The 25522-nt window shown below is 41.5% G+C and overlaps 1 protein-coding gene across 1 annotated transcript in view; it reads right to left on the bottom strand.

The window, feature by feature from the left end:
• IL31RA (interleukin 31 receptor A) overlaps window positions 1–24566 on the bottom strand; it is a 68073-nt gene extending 43507 nt beyond the window's left edge. The window contains 1 exon segment of the mRNA XM_007198530.2: window positions 24263–24566. Within this exon segment, the coding sequence (XP_007198592.2) occupies window positions 24263–24566 (304 nt within the window).
• Between the last annotated feature and the right edge of the window lie 956 nt (window positions 24567–25522).

Raw genomic sequence — 25522 nt, 5'->3', positions numbered from 1 at the left:
TCGCAGGGAGAGGACTGGGGCTGGCGGCGTGAACACAGCCTGAAGGGGTTAGCGCACCACAGCTAGCCCGGAGGGAGTCCGGGAAAAAGTCTGCAGCTGCCAAAGAGGCAAGAGACTTTTTCTTGCCTCTTTGTTTCGCGGCGGGCAAGGAGAGGGGATTCAGAGCGCCGCCTAAACGAACTCCAGAGAAGGGCGCGAGCCGCGGCTATCAGCGCGGATCCCACAGCAACAGGGGCGCAGAGGGAAAAACGGAGAGACTCCCGCACAGAGGCTCGGCGCCGAGCAGCGCTCACCAGCCCGAGAGGCTTGTCTGCTCACCCGCCGGGGCGGGCGGGGATGGGAGATGAGGCTCGGCTTCGGTCGGATCGCAGGGAGAGGACTGGGGCTGGCAGCGTGAACACAGCCTGAAGGAGTTGGCGCACCACAGCTAGCCGGGAGGGAGACCGGGAAAAGGTCTGCAGCTGCCGAAGAGGCAAGAGACTTTTTCTTGCCTCTTTGTTTCGCTGCGCGCAAGGAGAGGGGATTCAGAGCGCCGCCTAAACGAACTCCAGAGAAGGGCGCGAGCCGCGGCGATCAGCGCGGACCCCAGAGACGGGCGTGAGACGCTGGGGCTGCTGCTGCCGCCTCCAAAAAGCCTGTGTGTGAGCACAGGTCACTCTCCACACCGCCCCTCCCGGTAGCCTGTGCAGCCCGCCACTGCCAGGGTCCCGGGATCCGGGGACAACATCCCCGGGAGAACGCACTGCGCGCCTCAGGCTGGTGCAACGTCACGCCGGCCTCTGACGCTGCAGGCTCGCCCCGCCTCCTCCGTACCGCTCCCTCCCCGCGGCCTGGGTGAGCCAGAGCCCCCGAAGCAGCTGCTCCTTTAACCCCGTCCTGTCTGGGCGGGGAACAGACGCCCTCAGGCGACCTACACGCAGAGGCGGGTCCAAATCCAAAGCTGAACCCCAGGAGCTGTGCGAACAGGGAAGAGAAGGGGAAATCTCTCCCAGCAGCCTCAGGAGCAGCGGATTAAAGCTCCACAAACAACGTGATGTGCCTGCATCTGCTGAACACCTGAATAGACAACGAATCAGCCCAAATTCAGGAGGGGGACTCTGGGAGCAGGAGATATTAATTCTTCCCCTTTTCCTTTTTTTTGTGAGTGTATATGTATATGCTTCTGGGTGAGATTTGGTCTGTATAGCTTTGCTTTACAATAGCTTTATTTTACTTCACTATATTATAGCCTCTTTCTTTCTTTCTTTCTATTTTTTCTCCCTTTTACTCTGAGCCGTGTGGACGAAAGGCTCTTGGTGCTCCAGCCAGGCATCAGGGCCGTGCCTCTGAGGTGGGAGAGCCAACTTCAGGACACTGGTCCACAAGAGACCTCCCAGCTCCACGTAATACCAAACGGCAAAAATCTCCCAGAGATCTCCATCTCAACATCAAGACCCAGCTTCACCCAACGACCAGCAAGCTACAGTGCTGGACACCCTATGCCAAACAACTAGCTAGACAGGAACACAACCCCATCCATTAGCAGAGAGGCTGCCTAAAATCATAATAAGGCCACAAACTCCCCAAAATACACCACCAGACGTGGACGTGCCCACCAGAAAGACAAGATCTAGCCTCAGCCACCAGAACTCAGGCACTAGTTCCCTCCACCAGGAAGCCTACACAACCCACTGAACCAACCTTAGCCACTGGGGACAGATACCAAAAACAACGGGAACTACGAACCTGCAGCCTGTGAAAAGGAGACCCCAAACACAGTAAGATAGGCAAAATGAGACGACAGAAAAACACACAGCAGATGAAGGAGCAGGCTCAAAACACACTGGACTTAACAAATGAAGAGGAAATAGGTAGTCTACCTGAAAAAGAATTCAGAATAATGATAGTAAGGATGATCCAAAATCTTGGAAATAGAATAGACAAAATGCAAGAAACATTTAACAAGGATGTAGAAGAACTAAAGAAGAACCAAGCAATGATGAAGAACACAATAAATGAAATTAAAAATACTCTAGATGGGATCAATAGTAGAATAACTGAGGCAGAAGAAAGGATAAGTGACCTGGAAGATAAAATGGTGGAAATAACTACTACAGAGCAGGATAAAGAAAAAAGAATGAAAAGAACTGAGGACAGTCTCAGGGACCTCTGGGACAACATTAAACGCTCCAACATTCGAATTATAGGGGTACCAGAAGAAGAAGAGAAAAAGAAAGGGACTGAGAAAATTTTTGAAGAGATTATAGTTGAAAACTTCCCTAATAGGGGAAAGGAAATAGTTAATCAAGTCCTGGAAGCACAGAGAGTCCCATACAGGATAAACCCAAGGAGGAACACGCCAAGACACATATTAATTAAACTGTCAAAAATTAAATATAAGGAAAACATATTAAAGGCAGCAAGGGAAAAAAAACAAGTAACACACAAGGGAATCCCCATAAGGTTAACATCTGATCTCTCAGCAGAAACTCTGCAAGCCAGAAGGGAGTGGCAGGATATACTTAAAGTGATGAAGGAGAAAAACCTACAACCAAGATTACTCTACCCAGCAAGGATCTCATTCAGATTCGATGGAGAAATTAAAACCTTTACAGACAAGCAAAAGCTGAGAGAGTTCAGCACCACCAAACCAGCTTTACAACAAATGCTAAAGGAAATTCTCTAGGCAAGAAACACAAGAGAAGGAAAACACCTACAATAACAAACCCAAAACATTTAAGAAAATGGGAATAGGAACATACATATCGATAATTACCTTGAATGTAAATGGATTAAATGCTCCCACCAAAAGACACAGGCTGGCTGAATGGATACAAAAACAAGACCCATATATATGCTGTCTACAAGAGACCCACTTCAGACCTAGGGACACATACAGACTGAAAGTGAGGGGATGGAAAAAGATATTCCATGCAAATGGAAAGCAAAAGAAAGCTGGAGTAGCAATTCTCATATCAGACAAAATAGACTTTAAAATAAAGACTATTACAAGAGACAAAGAAGGACACTATATAATGATCAAGGGATCGATCCAACAGGAAGGTATAACAATTGTAAATATTTATGCACCCAACATAGGAGCACCTCAATACATAAGGCAAATACTAACAGCCATAAAAGGGGAAATCGACAGTAACACAATCATAGTAGGGGACTTTAACACCCCACTTTCACCAATTGACAGATCATCCAAAATGAAAATAAATAAGGAAACACAAGCTTTAAATGATACATTAAACAAGATGGACTTAATTGATATTTATAGGACATTCCACCCAAAAACAACAGAATACACATTTTTCTCAAGTGCTCATGGAACATTCTCCAGGATAGATCATATCTTGGGTCACAAATCAAGCCTTGGTAAATTTAAGAAAATTGAAATCGTATCAAGTATCTTTTCTGACCACAACGCTATGAGACTAGATATCAATTACAGGAAAAGATCTGTAAAAAATACAAACACATGGAGGCTACACAATACATTACTTAATAACGAAGTGATTACTGAAGAAATCAAAGGGGAAATCAAAAAATACCTAGAAACAAATGACAATGGAGACACGACGACCCAAAACCTATGGGACACAGCAAAAGCAGTGCTAAGAGGGAAGTTTATAGCAATACAAGCCTACCTCAAGAAACAGGAAACATCTCGAATAAACAACCTAACCTTGCACCTAAAGCAATTAGAGAAAGAAGAACAAAAAAACCCCAAAGCCAGCAGAAGGAAAGAAATTATAAAGATCAGGTCAGAAATAAATGAAAAAGAAATGAAGGAAACAATAGCAAAAATCAATGAAACTAAAAGCTGGTTCTTTGAGAAGATAAACAAAATTGATAAACCATTAGCCAGACTCATCAAGAGAAAAAGGGAGAAGACTCAGATCAATAGAATTAGAAATGAAAAAGGAGAAGTAACCACTGACACTGCAGAAATACAAAAGATCATGAGAGATTACTACAAGCAACTATATGCCAATAAAATGGACAACCTGGAAGAAATGGACAGATTCTTAGAAATGCACAAACTGCCGAGACTGAACCAGGAAGAAATAGAAAATATGAACAGACCAATCACAAGCACTGAAATTGAAACTGTGATTAAAAACCTTCCAACAAACAAAAGCCCAGGACCAGATGGCTTCACAGGCGAATTCTATCAAACATTTAGAGAAGAGCTAACACCTATCCTTCTCAAACTCTTCCAAAATATTGCAGAGGGAGGAACACTCCCAAACTCATTCTACGAGGCCACCATCACCGTGATACCAAAACCAGACAAAGATGTCACAAAGAAAGAAAACTACAGGCCAATATCACTGATGAACATAGATGCAAAAATCCTCAACAAAATACTAGCAAACAGAATCCAACAGCACATTAAAAGGATCATACACCATGATCAAGTGGGGTTTATTCCAGGAATGCAAGGATTCTTCAATATACGCAAATCAACCAATGTGATACACCATATTAACAAATTGAAGGAGAAAAACCATATGATCATCTCAATAGATGCAGAGAAAGCTTTTGACAAAATTCAACACCCATTTATGATAAAAGCCCTGCAGAATGTAGGCATAGAGGGAACTTTCCTCAACATAATAAAGGCCATATATGACAAACCCAGAGCCAACATTGTCCTCAATGGTGAAAAACTGAAACCATTTCCACTAAGATCAGGAACAAGACAAGGTTGCCCACTCTCACCACTATTATTCAACATAGTTTTGGAAGTGCTAGCCACAGCAATCAGAGAAGACAAAGAAATAAAAGGAATCCAAATCGGAAAAGAAGAAGTAAAGCTGTCACTATTTGCAGATGACATGATACTGTACATAGAGAATCCTAAAGATGCTACCAGAAAACTCCTAGAGCTAATCAATGAATTTGGTAAAGTAGCAGGATACAAAATTAATGCACAGAAATCTCTTGCATTTCTATACACTAATGACGAAAAATCTGAAAGTGAAATTAAGAAAACACTCCCATTTACCATTGCAACAAAAAGAATAAAATATCTAGGAATAAACCTACCTAAGGAGACAAAAGACCTGTATGCAGAAAATTATAAGACACTGATGAAAGAAATTAAAGATGATACAAATAGATGGAGAGACATACCATGTTCCTGGATTGGAAGAATCAACATTGTGAAAATGACTCTACTACCCAAAGCAATCTACAGATTCAATGCAATCCCTATCAAACTACCACTGGCATTTTTCACAGAACTAGAACAAAAAATTTCACAATTTGTATGGAAACACAAAAGACCCCGAATAGCCAAAGCAATCTTGAGAACGAAAAATGGAGCTGGGGGAATCAGGCTCCCTGACTTCAGACTATATTACAAAGCTTCAGTAATCAAGACAGTTTGGTATTGGCACAAAAACAGAAATATAGATCAATGGAACAGGATAGAAAGCCCAGAGATAAACCCACACACATATGGTCAACTTATCTTTGATAAAGGAGGCAAGCATATACAGTGGAGAAAAGACAGCCTCTTCAATAAGTGGTGCTGGGAAAATTGGACAGGAAGATGTAAAAGTATGAAACTAGAACACTCCCTGACACCATGCACAAAAATAAACTCAAAATGGATTAAAGACCTAAGTGTAAGGGCAGACACTATCAAACTCTTAGAGGAAAACATAGGCAGAACACTCTATGACATACATCACAGCAAGATTCTTTTTGACCCAGCTCCCAGAGAAATGGAAATAAGAACACAAATAAACAAATGGGACCTAATGAAACTGAAAAGCTTTTGCACAGCAAAGGAAACCATAAACAAGACCAAAAGACAACCCTCAGAATGGGAGAAAATATTTGCAAATGAAGCAACTGACAAAGGATTAATCTCCAAGATTTACAAGCAGCTCATGCAGCTCAATAACAAAAAAACGAACAACCCAATCCAAAAATGGGCAGAAGATCTAAATAGACATTTCTCCAAAGAAGATATACAGATGGGCTACAGACACATGAAAGAATGCTCAACATCATTAATCATTAGAGAAATGCAAATCAAAACTACAATGAGATATCATCTCACACCGGTCAGAATGGCCATCATCAAAAAATCTAGAAACAATAAATGCTGGAGAGGGTGTGGAGGAAAGGGAACACTCTTGCACTGTTGGTGGGAATGTAAATTGATACAGCCACTATGGAGAACAGTATGGAGGTTCCTTAAAAAACTACAAATAGAACTACCATACGACCCAGCAATCCCACTACTGGGCATATACCCTGAGAAAACCATAGGTCAAAAAGAGTCATGTACCAAAATGTTCATTGCAGCTCTATTTACAATAGCCAGGACATGGAAGCAACCTAAATGTCCATCGACAGATGAATGGATAAAGAAGATGTGGCACATATATACAATGGAATATTACTCAGCCATAAAAAGAAATGAAATGGAGGTATTTGTAATGAGGTGGATGGAGTTAGAGTCTGTCATACAGAGTGAAGTAAGTCAGAAAGAGAAAAACAAATACAGTATGGTAACACATATATATGGAATCTAAGGGAAAAAAAAAAAAAAAGGCCATGAAGAACCTAGTGGCAAGACGGGAATAAAGACACAGACCTACTAGAGAATGGACTTGAGGATATGGGGAGGGGGTGGGGTGAGATGTGACAGGGTAAGAGAGTGTCATGGACATATATACACTACCAAATGTAAAACAGATAACTAGTGGGAAGCAGCCGCATAGCACAGGGAGATCAGCTCGGTGCTTTGTGGCCGCCTAGGGGGGTGGGATGGGGAGGGTGGGAGGGGGGGAGATGCAAGAGGGAAGAGAGATGGGAACGTATTGTATATGTGTAGCTGATTCACTTTGTTGTAGAGCGGAAGCTAACACACTATTGTGGGGCAATTATACTTCAATAAAGATGTTTGAAAAAAAAAAAAAAGTAAATAAAATTCAAAAATTAAAGTCTATCTTGTCTTATATGAGTATTGCTACCCCAGCTTTCTTGTCATTTCTACTTGCATGAAATATTCTTTTCCATACCCTCACTTTAATTCCATGTGTGTCTTTAGCTCTGAAGTGAGTCTCTTGTAAGCAGCATATACATGGGTCTTACTGTTTTATCCAATTAGGCACCCTATGTCTTTTGATTGGAACATTTGGTCCACGGACATTTAAATATACTTATTTCCATTTTGCTACTTGTTTTCTGGTTGTTTTTGTAGTTCTGTTTTCTTCTTTTTTAGTTTCTTCCCTTGTGGTTTGATTATTTGCTTTAGTGGTATGCTTGTGCTCTTTTCTCTCTAGTTTTTGTGTATCTATTGTAGGTTTTTGATTTGCAGTTACCATGGAGTTCATATGTTGATCTATATCTACCTGTTTTAATTAAACTGGTAGTCATTAAGTTCACACACATTCTAAAAGACTTACATTTTTTACTCCCTACCCCTGCATTTTTGTATTTTTGATGTCATATTTTACATCTTGTTTATCCCTTTTTTGTAGTTATAGTTGATTTTACAATTTTTTTAATCTTTTAATCTTTGTACTAGGTTATTTAAAGTGATTCACAGCCTTTACTATGTATTTGCCTTTACTAATTGGATTTTTCATTTCCTATAAATTCTTACTTCTTGTTGTAGCCTTTTCTTTTCCACTTATAGAAAATCCTTCAACATTTCTTTTAGGGTTGGTTTAGTATTGATGAATTCTTTTCATTTTTGTACTCGTCTAAGAAGTTCTTTATCTCTCTTCCAATTCTGAATTATAACCTTGCTCAGTAGAGTATCCTAAGTTTCAGGCTTTTTCCCTTCAGCACTTTAAATAAATCATGCCACTACCCTCTGGCCTGCAAAGTTTCTGCAGAAAAATCAGCTGATGGCCTTATGGGAGTTCCCTTTTAAGTGACTCTGTTTTTCTCTTGCTGCCTTTAGAATTCTAACTTTTTGCCATTTTAATTATGTCTTGTTGTGGGTCTCTTTGTCTTCATATCTTTTGGGGGATTCTGTGCTTCCTATATCTGGATATCCATTTCCTTCTTCAGTTTCAGGAATTTTTCAGCCACAGTTTAATCAAATTACATTTTCAGTACATTTTTCTCTCTCTTCTGAGATGCCTATAATGTGAATATTAGTATACTTGGTGTTTTCCCACAGGTCCCTTAATCTGTTCTCATTTTTTTTCTTTTTGCTGTTCTGATTGGGTGATTTCCCCTATTCTAACTTCCAGATCACTTATGTGTTCTCCTGTATCACTTTAGTCTGCTGTTCATTTCTTCAAGTGTGTTTTTCATTTGTTATTGTATTCTTCAGTTCTGACTGGTTCTTTTTTACATTTCTACTTCCTTATTAAAATTCTTACTGTGTTCATCTATTCTTTTGCCTAATTCAGTTAGCATTCTTATTACTAATGCTTTTAACTCTTTATCTGGTAAATTATCGTTTTCATTAGTTTTTTCAGGGTTCTTTTTCTTGTTCTTTCATTTGAAAAAAAAAATGCCTCTTTCTCATTTTGCTTAACTTTCTCTTTTGAAATTAGGTGAAACAGTTACCTATCCCAGTCTTGCAAGGGTGTCCTTGTGTGGGAGCATGCCTATACAGTCTGCATGTGCCCGGTGGCTTTCCTGGGAGAGCTGCACCTGAAGTGATCATGAGTCATGTCTTTCCCCAGGGTGTGCTGGCAGCTGTCACCTTGGTGGGAGGTGGGGCTGGAGATGGAGGGGTTAGAGTCAGAGCCAGGTGTGAGCCAGGGCATCTCCTCTGCTCAATGACCAACATCATTCTATTGGGGTCAGGGGCAGGTCCCAAACTGCTGGAACGAAAGGCCTGAGGGTCAGGTCTGAGCTGGTTCTGTTCCTTCTAAGTCTGTGCTTTCCCCCTCCCAGCATCAGCACCTTTACCCCAGAGGGGAGCAGCGCTGGGGCAAGAGGGACTCAAGTGAGTGATGGGAGTTGGTGACTGGTGCAGGCCAGGGTGCACACTGGGGCAGTCCCAGCACACCAGAGTTCCACACCACTCCCGATCTGTTGCCCCCATAAATGCCAGTAATGTCTGCCCTCACCCTACACGGGTGCTGTGCTGGGTCTGAGCCACCTCCATCCCCCACAACTGTGCACTCTCCTCAGAAACAGCAGCCTTCACCTTAGTGGGAAGCTGCACTGCAGAGCAAGAGGAGCTGGAGCAGGTGCTTGGTATCGGCTGGGGCATGCACTGGGTGGTCGAGGGAAACCAGCCTAAGTCCCAGGCAGTTTCAATCCACGTCCTCTGCCTTGTTTCAGGAGTAAGCAAGCATGTGCATGCTCTTCGTGAGCCAAGTCTAGTTTCCTAACAGTTCTATTGTTAGTCCCACTGGTTTTCACACCAGCTAAAAGGACTTGTCGGGGCTTCCCTGGTGGCGCAGTGGTTGAGAATCTGCCTGCCAATGCAGGGGACACGGGTTCGAGCCCTTGTCTGGGAAGATCCCACATGCCGTGGAGCAACTAAGCCCGTGTGCCACAACTACTGAGCCTGCGCGTCTGGAGCCTGTGCTCCATAACAAGAGAGGCCGTGATAGTGAGAGGCCCGTGCACTGTGATGAAGAGTGGCCCCCACTTGCCGCAACTAGAGAAAGCCCTCGCACAGAAACGAAGACCCAACACAGCCAAAAATAAATAAATAAATAAAATAAATAAATAAGTGAAATTCTTAAAAAAATAAATAAATAAAAATAAAAGGACTTGTCTTCCCAGTGTCAGACCTCAGGGCTAAGGCACCCAATACACGGTTTGAACTGTTCACTCCCCAGGGAGGATCTCTGAGCCCACATAATCCTGCTTCTCTTCTGTGTCTCCTCCCAGGGACACAGGTCCTGACCTGACCACTTTTCTTTCCTTCCTATGCAACTCCATGTGGATCTTACAGCCTTGGTTACATAAGTCTTTCTGCCAGTCTCGTTTGTTTTCTGTGAGAACTGCTCCACATGTAGATGTATTTCTATGTGTTCATCAGGGGAGGTGAGCTCCATATTCTCCTACTTGGCCTTCTTGCTCTCTATCTGCTGGTACTTTCTTGATTTTTATCCAAAAGCATCAGTTAGATCAAAACTGTTACCTGGATGATGTCAACTGTAAAATGCATTCTGATTTCAAAGATATTAAAACGTGAGGAAATGTCCATCCTAGAATAGATGAGAGTAGTTTCACGTCCTGAGAATAGAAGTATTTAGATTTCATATGTAAGGAGTCCACTTCCCAGCCCAAAAAACCTAACTTTTCAGGCTGACCATAGGCAATTACAAAGGCTTTCCCTGGCAGGCTTCACAGGAGAAAGAGACCTTCTCCATATCAGATTTGGTACAAAATCAATACACAATGCATTGCCATCTCTGAAAGTTGTTGCATACAAGGACTCAGGTCCCCATGGATGGCCATGCTCTTACACACATCTGCATTCCTGGCCCAGGCGTCTCTATCTGGAAGTCTTCCTATGGTGGAAAACTTGAAGACAATTTTCTACACCCGACTCAGTACTTTCCCACTCCTAGCTCTTCCTTCTTCCTTCTCCCAGCCCCTAGGTCCATAAATCTGCAGGTGCCTTTTGTTCAGGGCTCCCTGAGCAGTGAGACAACCCCCAACATCTGTGCTGATCCACCTGACCCTCAACCAGTAGGCCATTCCATAGGGAAAAGTGGACCAGAGGGAGTCTTTCTTTAGTTTAGACCCTTGTTTATACAAACTCAGTAAGTGATTAACGACTTGACTGTCACTTTCACTTTGGCTTGTTGTTTAATCCAGTACTCCCAATACCTGGCAGTTCAGCTCTCTCTCTCCATCTCAGCCGAGCTGCTGCCACTACTCAAGTCAAACAGAATGCAGTAAAGCAATTTGAACACGAACCATGGGAACAGTCAGGTTCTTAAGAAGTCTATCAGCCAGGATTTCCACTTGTTGTTTTCTGTGTACTCAAGCAAATGTTGAGGAACTGCTACTCATTAAACACTGAGAATACTGAGTTGGAATGGCTAGATATGACATGGCATGAGTCAAATGGGAAACAATTCACAACACTGTAGATATATATTTGGATGACAAAATATTTGGGCCTATGAGAAAAGAATTCAGGAATGGGGCCTCCCTGGCAGTGCAGTGGTTGGGAGTCTGCCTGCCAGTGCAGGGGGCACGGGTTCGGGCCCTGGTCCAGGAGGATCCCGCGTGGCATGGAGCAGCGGGGCCCGTGCGCCACAACTACTGAGCCTGCGCTCTAGAGCCCGTGAGCCACAACTACTGAGCCCGTGCACCACAACTACTGAGCCTGCTCTCTAGAGCCCGCGAGCCACATCTACTGAGCCTGCATGCAACAACTACTGAAGCCCACGCGCCTGGAGCCTGTGCTCTGCAACAGGAGAGGCCACCACAGTGGGAGGCCTGCGCACCACAACAAAGAGTGGCCCCCGCTCGCTGCAGCTGGAGGGGGCCCACGCACAGCAAAGACCCAACACAGCCAAAAAAAAAGGGGGGGGGGGGAAAGAGTTCAGGAATGGGAGGAAGCATTATGAACTACAGTAACCAAGGAAGGCTTCGTGAAAGAAGTGTGAGTAGAGCACCAAACTAGTAAAATTTGGGTAATTAGTGGGAAAAAACATAGGGATGTTAAAACATAAAACTCCCATTCTTAAAGAATATGGTCCTTTTTTCACACTATGGAACATTGTGCAAGTTAGATTTTTGTTGTTGTTGTTGTTGTTAAATTAGATGTGTCTGCCCCTGTAACAACAAAATAGTTTCCTCTGCAGAGCAACATAGAATAGGATATATGATTATTTTTCAAATTAAAACCTTAATTATTTTGACTTCATTCATTTTCCTTTAGCTTATATTCCCCAAATTCAAACCAATGAAGTACAGAAAGATCAGACTGACTATTTTCCCCCATAGTTGTTTAGCTAATCCACTATGTGGCAATTAATATGCAATTTGACCAGAGTTGCCAGCCACTGGAGTGGAAAGAGGCATGCTCCAAAAATGTATAGCCATTCTGGCCTAAATAGCTCCACACTAAATGCTTATTAGGAATAATTAAATTTTGGAAACAAAGACGTAGCTTTGGAAGCCTGGTTTCCCTCCAGCTATTCAATTAAATTAGTTTATTAAGTCTCACTTTCAACTCTACCAACTTTAAAATAGGATATTATTTTCAAACCACAAATATTTCTTGAGCACTTTCTCAGTGCCAGGCAGAAGTCCCTGCCTTCCTAGAGCTTACAGTCAACTTAGTCTAGACTTTAGAGTTGCACTGTCACTAAAGTAGCCATAGCCACTAACCACATATGGCTACTAAACACTTGAAACACAGCTAGTACAACTGAAAAACTGAATTTTTTAAAATTTTATTTTACTTAATCTAAATTTAAAACCTGAGACATGATTCAGCTATTGGAAAACTTAATTATGTCTGGAACAACTTGAGTATGTGAATCTATATTGGGTACATGAATCATAATTTGCTATATATAAAATCTAAATATCGATCCTAAGTATTTCCAATGAAGACAGCATCCAAATTGAGATATGAGGTAATTATAAAATATATACTAGATTTCAAAGATTTAGTACAAAATGGTAAAGTATCTTAATTTTTATATTGATTACATACTGAAATGATATTTGGGATATACTGATCACATATGTGGCTCACAATATACTTCTATCAGACAGTACTGCTCTAGAGCAATGATTTGCCCAAGTAAGGCTTAAATGCAGGGCTACTTAGGAAGCTCTACTGCACCTCAACTCACACTCATTTTCTTTCTGTTCCCTTCTTTCTTCCCTTGTTTTCTTCTCCCTCTCTTCCTTCTAACAATGATGTGCACTGGACTCAAGAGCTAGAAAGATTGCTGACCCAGGGTTTAAATAATTCAAGGCAACCGCTTATTCGTTGATGATTTTAATTACAAAAGATCAGTGGAATGACTCAGCAACTACAATATATTAGGAGTATCTTAGTAGCTCAAGGGAAAGGTGTGAAAGAAACAGCTTTGCATTTCCCCATGGACAGTCTTAGAAGTAGTTTTCTAGTAAGTCACTAAAAAATACTTAAACACTTTTTAAAAGTTTTAGAGAGCGGTGCAAGCAAGATGGCGGAAGAGTAAGACGCAGAGATCACCTTCCTTCCCACAGATACATTAGAAATACATCTACACGTGGAACTGCTCCTACAGAACACCCACTGAACGCTGGCAGAAAACGTCCAACCTCCCAAAAGGCAAGAAACTCCCCCCGTACTTGGGTAGGGCAAAAGAAAAAAGAAATAACAGAGACAAAAGAATAGGGACGGGACCTGCACCAGTGGGAGAGAGCTGTGAAGGAGGAAAGGTTTCCACACACTAGGAAGCCCCTTCGCAGGCGGAGACTGCGGGTGGCAGAGGGGGGAAGCTTTGGAGCCATGGAGGAGAGCGCAGCCACAGGGGTGCGGAGGGCAAAGCAGAGAGATTCCCGCGCAGAGGATCGGTGCCAAGTAGCACTCACCAGCCTGAGAGGCTTGTCTGCTCACCCACTGGGGCGGGCGGGGGCTGGGAGCTGAGGCTCGGGCTTTGGTCGGATCCCAGGGAGAGGACTGGGGTTGGCTGCGTGAACACAGCCTGAAGGGGTTAGCGCACCACAGTTGGCCGGGAGGGAGTCCGGGAAAAAGTCTGCAGCTGCCGAAGAGGCAAGAGACCATTGTTTTGGGGTGTGCAAGGAAGGGGGATTCAGAACACTGCCTAAATGAGCTCCAGAGACGGGCACGAGCCGCGGCTATCAGCGCGGACCCCAGAGACGGGCATGAGATGCTAAGGCTGCTGCGGCCGCCACCAAGAAGCCTGTGTGAGAGCACAGGTCACTCTCCACACCGCCCCTCCCGGTAGCCTGTGCAGCCCGCCACTGCCAGGGTCCCGGGATCCGGGGACAACTTCCCTGGGAGAAAGCACGGCACGCCTCGGGCTGCTGCAACGTCACACCGGCCTCTGTCGCCGCAGGCTCGCCCCGCATCCGTACCCCTCCCTCCCCCCGGCCTAAGTGAGCCAGAGCCCCCAAAGCAGCTGCTCCTTTAACCCCGTTCTGTCTGGGCGGGGAACAGACGCTCTCAGGCGGCCTACACGCAGAGGCGGGTCCAAATCCAAAGCTGAACCCCGGGAGCTGTACCATCAAAGAAGAGAAAGGGAAATCTCTCCCAGCAGCCTCAGAAGCAGCGGATTAAAGCTCCACAAACAACTTGATGTGCCTGCATCTGTTGAATACCTGAATAGACAACGAATCATCCCAAATTCAGGAGGTGGACTTTGGGAGCAGGATATATTAATTTTTCCCCTTTTCCTTTTTTGTGAGTGTATATGTGTATGCTTCTGGGTGAGATTTTGTCTGTATAGCTTTGCTTTCACCATTAGTCCTAGGGTTAGGTCCGTCCTTTTTTTTTTTTTACTTAAAAAAATGTTTTTTTCTTAATAAATGGTTTCTTAATAATTTTTTCCTTATTTTCTATTTTTAAAAATTAAAAAAATTTTTCTTAATAAGTGTTTTCATATTTTTTATTTTAAAAAATTAAAAAAATTTTTTAATACATTTTTTCTTAATAATTTTTTCTTATTTTTTATTATAAAAAATTAATAAATCTATTTTTAAAAATTAAAAAAATTTTCTTAATAAATTTATTCTTAATAATTTTTTCTTATTTTTTATTATAATAGCTTTATTTTATTTTATTTTATTTTATCCTCTTTCTTTCTTTCTATTTTTTCTCCCTTTTATTCTGAGCCATGTGGATGAAAGGTTCTTGGTGCTCCAGCCAGGCGTCAGGGCTGTGCCTCTGAGGTGGGAGAGCCAACTTCAGGACACTGGTCCGCAAGAGACCTCCCAGCTCCACGTAATACCAAACGGCAAAAATCTCCCAGAGATCTCCATCTCAACATCAAGACCCAGCTTCACTCAATGACCAGCAAGCTACAGTGCTGGACACCCTATGCCAAACAACTAGCAAGACAGGAACACAGCCCCATCCATTAGCAGAGAGGCTGCCTAAAATCATAATAAGGCCACAGACACCCCAAAACACACACACCAGACGAGGACGTGCCCACCAGAAAGACAAGATCCAGCCTCATCCACCAGAACACAGGCACTAGTCCCCTCCACCAGGAAGCCTACACAACCCACTGAACCAACCTTAGCCACTGGGGGCAGACACCAAAAACAATGGGAACTATGAACCTGCAGCCTTCGAAAAGGAGACCCCAAACACAGTAAGATAAGCAAAATGAGAAGACAAAAAAATACACAGCAGGTGAAGGAGCAGGGTCAAAACACACCAGACCTAACAAATGAAGAGGAAATAGGCAGTCTACCTGAAAAAGAATTCAGAATAATGATAGTAAAGATGATCCAAAATCCTGGAAATAGAATAGACAAAATGCAAGAAACATTTAACAAGGACCTAGAAGAACTAAAGAGGAACCAAGCAATGATGAAAAACACAATAAATGAAATTAAAAATACTCTAGATGGGATCAATAGCAGAATAACTGAGGCAGAAGAATGGGTAAGTGACCTGGAAGATAAAATAGTGGAAATAACTACTGCAGAGCAGAATAAAGAAAAATGAATGAAAATAACTGAGGACAGTCTCAGAGACCTCTGGGACAACATTAAACGCACCAACATTCGAATTATAGGGGTCCCAGAAGAAGAAGAGAAAAAGAAAGGGACTGAGAAAATATTTGAAGAGATTATAGTTGAAAACTTCCCTAATATGGGAAAGGAGATAGTTAATCAAGTCCTGGAAGCACAGAGAGTCCCATACAGGATAAATCCAAGGAGAAACACGCCAAGACACATATTAATCAAACTATCAAAAATTAAATATAAAGAAAACATATTAAAAGCAGCAAGGGAAAAACAACAAATAACACACAAGGGAATCCCCATAAGGTTAACAGCTGATCTTTCAGCAGAAACTCTGCAAGCCAGAAGGGAGTGGCAGGATATACTTAAAGTGATGAAGGAGAAAAACCTACAACCAAGGTTACTCTACCCAGCAAGGATCTCATTCAGATTTGATGGAGAAATTAAAACCTTTAGACAAGCAAAAGCTGAGAGAGTTCAGCTCCACCAAACCAGCTTTACAACAAATGCTAAAGGAACTTCTCTAGGCAAGAAACACAAGAGAAGGAAAACACCTACAATAACAAACCCAAAACATTTAAGAAAATGGGAATAGGAAAATACATATCGATAATTACCTTAAATGTAAATGGATTAAATGCTCCCAACAAAAGACACAGACTGGCTGAATGGATACAAAAACAAGACCCATATATATGCTGTCTACAAGAGACCCACTTCAGACCTAGAGACACATACAGACTGAAAGTGAGGGGATGGAAAAAGATATTCCATGCAAATGGAAATCAAAAGAAAGCTGGAGTAGCAATTCTCATATCAGACAAAAGAGACTTTAAAATAAAGACTATTACAAGAGACAAAGAACGACACTATATAATGATCAAGGGATCGATCCAAGAGGAAGGTATAACAATTGTAAATATTTATGCACCCAACATAGGAGCACCTCAATACATAAGGCAAATACTAACAGCCATAAAAGGGGAAATCGACAGTAACACAATCATAGTAGGGGACTTTAACACCCCACTTTCACCAATTGACAGATCATCCAAAATGAAAATAAATAAGGAAACACAAGCTTTAAATGATACATTAAACAAGATGGACTTAATTGATATTTATAGGACATTCCACCCAAAAACAACAGAATACACATTTTTCTCAAGTGCTCATGGAACATTCTCCAGGATAGATCATATCTTGGGTCACAAATCAAGCCTTGGTAAATTTAAGAAAATTGAAATCGTATCAAGTATCTTTTCCGACCACAACGCTATGAGACTAGATATCAATTACAGGAAAAAATCTGTAAAAAATACAAACACATGGAGGCTACACAATACACTACTTAATAACGAAGTGATCACTGAAGAAATCAAAGGGGAAATCAAAAAATACCTAGAAACAAATGACAATGGAGACACAACGACCCAAAACCTATGGGACACAGCAAAAGCAGTGCTAAGAGGGAAGTTTATAGCAATACAAGCCTACATCAAGAAACAGGAAACATCTCGAATAAACAACCTAACCTTGCACCTAAAGCAATTAGAGAAAGAAGAACAAAAAAACCCCAAAGCCAGCAGAAGGAAAGAAATCATAAAGATCAGATCAGAAATAAATGAAAAAGAAATGAAGGAAACAATAGCAAAGATCAATGAAACTAAAAGCTGGGTCTTTGAGAAGATAAACAAAATTGATAAAACATTAGCCAGACTCATCAAGAGAAAAAGGGAGAAGACTCAAATCAATAGAATTAGAAATGAAAAAGGAGAAGTAACCACTGACACTGCAGAAATACAAAGGATCATGAGAGATTACTACAAGCAACTCTATGCCAATAAAATGGACAACCTGGAAGAAATGGACAGATTCTTAGAAATGCACAAACTGCCGAGACTGAACCAGGAAGAAATAGAAAATATGAACAGACCAATCACAAGCACTGAAATTGAAACTGTGATTAAAAATCTTCCAACAAACAAAAGCCCAGGACCAGATGGCTTCACAGGCAAATTCTATCAAACATTTAGAGAAGAGCTAACACCTATCCTTCTCAAACTCTTCCAAAATATTGCAGAGGGAGGAACACTCCCCAACTCATTCTATGAGGCCACCATCACCCGGATACCAAAACCAGACAAAGATGTCACAAAGAAAGAAAACTACAGGCCAATATCACTGATGAACATAGATGCAAAAATCCTCAACAAAATACTAGCAAACAGAATCCAACAGCACATTAAAAGGATCATACACCATGATCAAGTGGGGTTTATTCCAGGAATGCAAGGATTCTTCAATATATGCAAATCAATCAACGTGATACATCATATTAACAAATTGAAGGAGAAAAACCATATGATCATCTCAATAGATGCAGAGAAAGCTTTCGACAAAATTCAACACCCATTTATGATAAAAGCCCTGCAGAAAGTAGGCATGCAGGAAACTTTCCTCAACATAATAAAGGCCATATATGACAAACCCACAGCCAACATTGTCCTCAATGGTGAAAAACTGAAACCATTTCCACTAAAATCAGGAACAAGACAAGGTTGCCCACTCTCACCACTATTATTCAACATAGTTTTGGAAGTGCTAGCCACAGCAATCAGAGAAGAAAAAGAAATAAAAGGAATCCAAATCGGAAGAGAAGAAGTAAAGTTGTCACTGTTTGCAGATGACATGATACTACACATAGAGAATCCTAAAGATGCTACCAGAAAACTACTAGAGCTAATCAATGAATTTGGTAAAGTAGCAGGATACAAAATTAATGCACAGAAATCTCTTGCATTCCTATACACTAATGATGAAAAATCTGAAAGTGAAATTAAGAAAACACTCCCGTTTACCATTGCAACAAAAAGAATAAAATATCTAGGAATAAACCTACCTAAGGAGACAAAAGACCTGTCAGCAGAAAATTATAGGACACTGATGAAAGAAATTAAAGATGATACAAATAGATGGAGAGATATACCATGTTCTTGGATTGGAAGAATCAACATTGTGAAAATGACGCTACTACCCAAAGCAATCTACAGATTCAATGCAATCTCTATCAAACTACCAGTGGCATTTTTCACAGAACTAGAACAAAAAATTTCACAATTTGTATGGAAACACAAAAGACCCCGAATAGCCAAAGCAATCTTGAGAACGAAAAATGGAGCTGGAGGAATCAGGCTCCCTGACTTCAGACTGTATTACAAAGCTACAGTAATCAAGACAGTTTGGTACTGGCACAAAAACAGAAATATAGATCAATGGAACAGGATAGAAAACCCAGAGATAAACCCACGCACATATGGTCACCTTATCTTTGATAAAGGAAGCAAGCATATACAGTGGAGAAAAGACAGCCTCTTCAATAAGTGGTGCTGGGAAAATTGGACAGGTACATGTAAAAGTATGAAATTAGAACACTCCCTGACACCATACACAAAAATAAACTCAAAATGGATTAAAGACCTAAGTGTAAGGCCAGACACTATCAAACTCTTAGAGGAAAACATAGGCAGAACACTGTATGACATAAATCACAGCAAGATACTTTTTGACCCAGCTCCTAGAGGAATGGAAATAAAATCACAAATAAACAAATGGGACCTAATGAAACTTAAAAGCTTTTGCACAGCAAAGGAAACCATAAACAAGACCAAAAGACAACCCTCAGAATGGGAGAAAATATTTGCAAATGAAGCAACTGACAAAGGATTAATCTCCAAGATTTACAAGCAGCTCATGCAGCTCAATAACAAAAAAACAAACAACTCAATCCAAAAATGGGCAGAAGACCTAAATAGACATTTCTCCAAAGAAGATATACAGATTGCCAACAGACACATGAAAGAATGCTCAACATCATTAATTAGAGAAATGCAAATCAAAACTACAATGAGATATCATCTCACACCGGTCAGAATGGCCATCATCAAAACATCTATAAACAATAAATGCTGGAAAGGGTGTGGAGAAAAGGGAACACTCTTGCACTGTTGGTGGGAATGTAAATTGATACAGCCACTATGGAGAACAGTATGGAGGTTCCTTAAAAAACTAAAAATAGAACTACCATACGACCCAGCAATCCCACTACTGGGCATATACCCTGAGAAAACCGTAATTCAAAAAGAGTCATGTACCAAAATGTTCATTGCAGCTCTATTTACAATAGCCAGGACATGGAAGCAACCTAAGTGTCCACCATCAGATGAATGGATAAAGAAGATGTGGCACATATATACAATGGAATATTACTCAGCCATAAAAATAAATGAAATGGAGATATTTGTAGTGAGGTGGATGGAGTTAGAGTCTGTCATACAGAGTGAAGTAAGTCAGAAAGAGAAAAACAAATACAGTATGGTAACACATATATATGGAATCTAAGGGGAAAAAAAAAGGTCATGAAGAACCTAGTGGCAAGACAGGAATAAAGACACAGACCTACTAGAGAATGGACTTGAGGATATGGGGAGGGGGAGGGGTGAGATGTGACAGGGTGAGAGAGTGGCATGGACACATATACACTACCAAATGTAAAATAGCTAGCTAGTGGGAAGCAGCCGCATAGCACAGGGAGATCAGCTCGGTGCTTTGTGACCACCTAGAGGGGTGGGATAGGGAGGGTGAGAGGGAGGGAGATGCAAGAGGGAAGAGATATGGGAACATATGTATATGTATAACTGATTCACTTTGTTATAAAGCAGAAACTAACACACCATTGTAAAGCAATTATACTCCAATAAAGATGTTTAAAAAAAGTTTTAGTATCAAAAAGTCCTGAAATATTAATGAAAGATAAATTTTATTACCTTATCCTAGATTACATTTCATAAATGTAAGATATTACATAAATAAAATTACACTGGATAAGAGCTTTCACCAAAGCATTTTAAGCCATCACAAAGTGGATTTATTAAGTTATCATTATCTTTTATGGTCACTCTCCAACTCCTACAGCACAGGCAGGTTGCAAAAACACAGAATAGGGAGGTATCTTATTTAATATCTTCTTAGCAGTTTACACAGGTTCCTTGCTACTTGAAACAAATCAAGAATTTAGTCTTTGTCCTGACTGAGTTTAGTACAGAAATCCAGTGACTGTTCCTAAGAACACCCCATTTCACCAGTATTGGCAGAGACTGCTAGCTGATTCCCAGTTTCCTGGGTGTACAGAAAAGGCTACTTTACCTAGTCTCCCTTACAATTAGATGTGACTAAATTCTCAACAGTGGAACGTGAGAAGAGATCTATATGCCATTTCCTTGCCTAATCCATAAAAATCTTCCATATGTGCACCTCTGCCTTCCCCCACCCACCTCTTCCCCTTTTCCTGGTTTGATGAAGAGAAGCATAAAGACCTTGGAAGCCATGTACCAAAGATCGCAGAGGCACATGATGCAAGAAGCCTGAAGTCCTAAGTAACAATTTGAGAGGCCACCTACCTTGCAGGAACACCCTCCTTGGATAGTTAGGTGAGCAAAAACCTACTTCTATCTTGTTAAGTCACTGAAGTTTTGGGAGTTGTAAAAGCAGCTAGTGTCATCCTAGTAGATATAATCAGTGACTCAAAAAACGATAAACCATTTCACAATTCTTGGTGTCACCACCAAGCAGCAAGATAGCACCCCACCCCTTGATTCCACCTTTTCTCCACCCCCTTTTACCACTCCCAGGTGCACTGTTGCAAAGACTGTGACTGGGTAGACATGTAAACAGGTGAAGAAAGAATGAAATAAATGACCGACACATGAAAAGGTGCTCGACATCACTAATCATCAGGTAAACATAAATTAAAACCACAGTAAATGGTTAGAATTTTAAAAGCCAGCAATACCAAAAAATGGTGAGGATGTGAAGCAAATGGAACACTCTTACAATGCTGGTGGCTATAATAAATGATTCAACCATTTTGGAAAACTCTGTGTGTTTCTAATAAAGTTAAACACATACCTACCCTATGATCCAGCAATTCCACTCCTAGGTACATGCCTAAGAGAACTGAGGGCTGTGCTCACCAAAAGACTTGCAGTAGAATACTCATAGAAGCTTTATTTATAGTAGTTAAAAACTGGGAACAACTCAAATGCCCATCAACAAGAAATTGGAAAAACAATTTATAGTATATTCACATGACAGAACACCACACAATACAAGAGACCTACTGATACACACAACATGGATGAATCTCACAAATACTATCCTAAACAAAACCAAACACAAAAGAGAGCATACTCTATGATTCCATTTATATAGAATTCAGGAACAAATATAATTTATGGTTATAAAAATCAGAATAGTGGTTACCTCTGGGCAAGGGAGTTGAGTGCAAAGGGGCAAGAAGGTGATAGAAATGTTACCCATCTTGATTCACACAATGGTTTTAAGTATATGTAGGTAAAAATTTAAGCCATACACTAAATATCTGTGCATTTTATAATATGAAAATCTTATTTCAAATAAAGATTAAAAAGTTAACCTGTCCCAAAGCACACAAATAGTAAGATGTTGAGCTCGGGTTTAAACTTAGGTCAATCTGAGTCTTCTGACTTGAGTGGGGTTCACTTTCCTACCCAATTATATACAGAGAAAACTACAAGAAGACTGTTACTACTTATTTTATATATGTGATTAGCATCATTCTCTCTACATATTTCATTCATAATATCCATATTATGATAAACTGTGCTTATTTTGGCGCCAAAACATTCTATACTTCAAACGCTGGTTTTAACTTTGTAGCACTATAGCAGCAGTAATTCTGTCTACAGAATTGAAATAAATGATTGAAACCAAACTTTCCACCATCCCCCATGACTAGTAATACAGTAAGATAATTCAGCTGAAGAACAAACATGTTAAAATTGTCAGAACCTGCACTGCATTTAACTGGCACAAATGCATTAGTTGATTAGTATCTGTACATGCTCCAGTGGTGGAGCATCCTAAGACTGATAAAACAATCAATAGATGAGGTATATAGTAAGATGCAGAAATAGTCAATTAACAAGCGTCACTCATGCCCCTGTGATATTTATAAGCAATTCAAGCACTATAGTTGCAAATGTGATCTCTGACATATTTCTCAAGAATCAACTATTTATTGAACGTTGATATATCAGCTAGGGACTTCCCTGGTGGCACAGTGGTTAAGAATTTGCCTGCCAATGCAGGGGACATGGGTTCGATCCCTGGTCCGGGAAGACCCCACATGCCGCAGAGCAAGTAAGCCCATGCACCACAACTACTGACGCGAGCTACAACTACTGAGCCCGTGTGCCACAACTACTGAAGCCCATGCACCTAGAGCCCGTGCTCTGCAACAAGAGAAGCCACCGCAGTAAGAAGCCCGCACACTGCAACAAAGAGTAGACTGCATGCTGCAACGAAGACCCAACAGAGCCAAAAAATAAAATTTTTTTAAAAAATTTAAAAAAAGATATATCAGCTAATTCAATATTAGAATAAGATGAACATAAAAATACAAGTGCACCAGCATTTGGCTCTGATACCCTGCATTCTTACACAAAGCTGCCTCTTTAAAAGTATTTTATTGTAACTGCATGCACTGACTGTGTGCATCTTCACTGGGTGAACACTGGATGAAGAAAAATCCAGTTACTGTCTTTCTTTTATATAAAAGCAAACTGAGGCATAAAGCAGATCACTGATAGTGCTAGGCAACACCAAGTCAACAAATAAAGCCAGTGTTAAGGTTACTCCAACTAGTTCTTTATAATGAAGCATCATATCTACCTTGTCACACAGGAGCTTCTCGTCCTACACATCCAAGTTTTTGAGTATTTTAAACTGCTCTTATTTCTGTTGAGAATTTACCCCCCACATGGTAACCCCCTCCCAAAACTAAGGAGAAAATCAAGTTAAATAGATAGAGCCAAGACTTTGGGAGAATTAACAAGTTCATATACACAGAAGGGGAGAAAAAGTTGGGTTTTGTTCCTGAATGCTGAAAAAGAATTCTACAAATACATGAGACTCCAAATCCAGAAAATACTGACGGCAGAAAAAAATCTTTCAAGGAATTCTCACATGCAAAATCCCCCCGAGAAAAGAAGATTTCAATACCCTACGCTGACAATTTGGCAATCTCCTAAATTACAGCAAAACAAGTAATGAGTCGCTTAAAGGATTAACCTGAATCGCCAGACCCCAAGCTCTAGGACAAATCATTTGCTCACCACAATTTCCAGCCTCCGCAGTGTCTCAGCACACTAACCCTGCTGTTCCCCCCCCCCCCCCTCCAACCCACACACACCCACCCCCATTCTCTCTTCACGAGGAACTCCTCGGGGCACCACCAACTGTCTCTAAAGCAGGAGTCATTTAATCTTCGGTTCCCGGGCCCTTTCGCTGGGTCTATGAATGGGTTTTACATAGGTTGATAAATCCCCCGATATTTGAAGTAAAACTTGGGTCGATAACCTACGTGATCCAAAGTGATTCGGAGCTGCGATTCTAAAGGGAGGGCCGGAGGAAAGCCCCGCGGTGCCAGCCCACCACGCGCGTGCGCACGCCCCACACTCACCTGGACTTGGTCAGCCGGAGCTCCCGGCGGCAGGGACGCCTTCGTAGCAGCTCCTCATCCCTGTCCCTCAGATCCCATAAGGCCAACCTCCGGCTCCGCCCCGGGGGGAAGGCTCCTGCCGCCCCACGCCCCCAGTACTAGTTGGCATTCCCCAGCCGCGGCCGCGGAGAGAGCGCTGCCAGGTCCGGGAGAGGAAGGACCACCAGGTCAGGGCCGCCCCCGGGGGCCGCCTCCACAAGCCGGAGCCGGGATGCAGACGAAGCTGCTTTCCAGCACTGGCTGCTTCGAGGTGGCCACAGCCGCACACAGCCATCTGGCCGCCAAGGCTTGGCTCTCTGCTGGCCGGATCGTAAAACGAGCGCCTTATCTCACCACCAGCACCGTGGGACATAATACGAGTCCATTCTGGACTTCTACCAAGGAGGTACTAGGTTTCCTGTTCTGCGTGGGGTACAGCGGGGAAATCTAAAGCCAACATTGAACATAGGCAGCCCCTGTCGACCACAGCATCATGCACGCTGTTGTGTGGCTGAAATTCTAATAGTGACATTTTAAACATTTAAAAATCTATAAAGAGCAGACAAACCAAACAACATGAAAAGCTGTCTTCTCCCGAATTAGGGGACCAATAAACAGATTATACAAACAGCTCAAAGTGTAAAGCTAGGGGAAAGGTGGGAGGGTAAACTTATGCTGCTGCCCTATGACAAAATGTTATCAATGCTGAAAAGTTAAATCAGAAAACGAGGACTACTCTACCCCAAGACCCTAACAGACAAATGCAGTAGGTAAGTCATGTACCCAGTACGAAATCAGGACCATTCTTCATCTTTATTCTCTACTAACATCACCAGTATTCCCAAACCTTCACTGGTACAGCTGGTACTTGATATTCCACATTTTGAGCTTCCCACTTTAGGCCAGAACCTTTGACTCCTTAAAATGCAAAGAATTCAATAGAAGAAAATCTAAACTTTATTATTCACATCTCAACCTATCCCTTCTCTTGAGAGGAGGCCTTGATGAACAGTTAGAGAGGAGAGGGCACTAGACTCTAGGGGTTGGGGGGAAAGGCACAAAAATGAACAGATTACTGAATTTGACTAAAGCCAGCGTTCAATATACATACAACATAGAAGCTGATAAAGGCTTAAGATTTCTGATGCCAAGCAGCAGGAAAACAAATGCTTAATGCAAAAAAAAAAAAGATTTCTCAGGTTAAATTACAAGGATTAAACAAGTATTAGTAAAGCAGAACATTCATTATTAAGCAACATTTAGAAAAACAAAAGAAAATAAGATTGGAAATAAAATATAATTGCTAAAAATGTTTTAAACGGGTTTAAA

Source organism: Balaenoptera acutorostrata, chromosome 2, assembly GCF_949987535.1.
Source record: "Balaenoptera acutorostrata chromosome 2, mBalAcu1.1, whole genome shotgun sequence".
NCBI classification, from domain to species: Eukaryota; Metazoa; Chordata; class Mammalia; order Artiodactyla; family Balaenopteridae; genus Balaenoptera; species Balaenoptera acutorostrata.
Note: the sequence above shows the minus strand (reverse complement) of the source record. Positions and strands in the feature narration are given on the sequence as shown.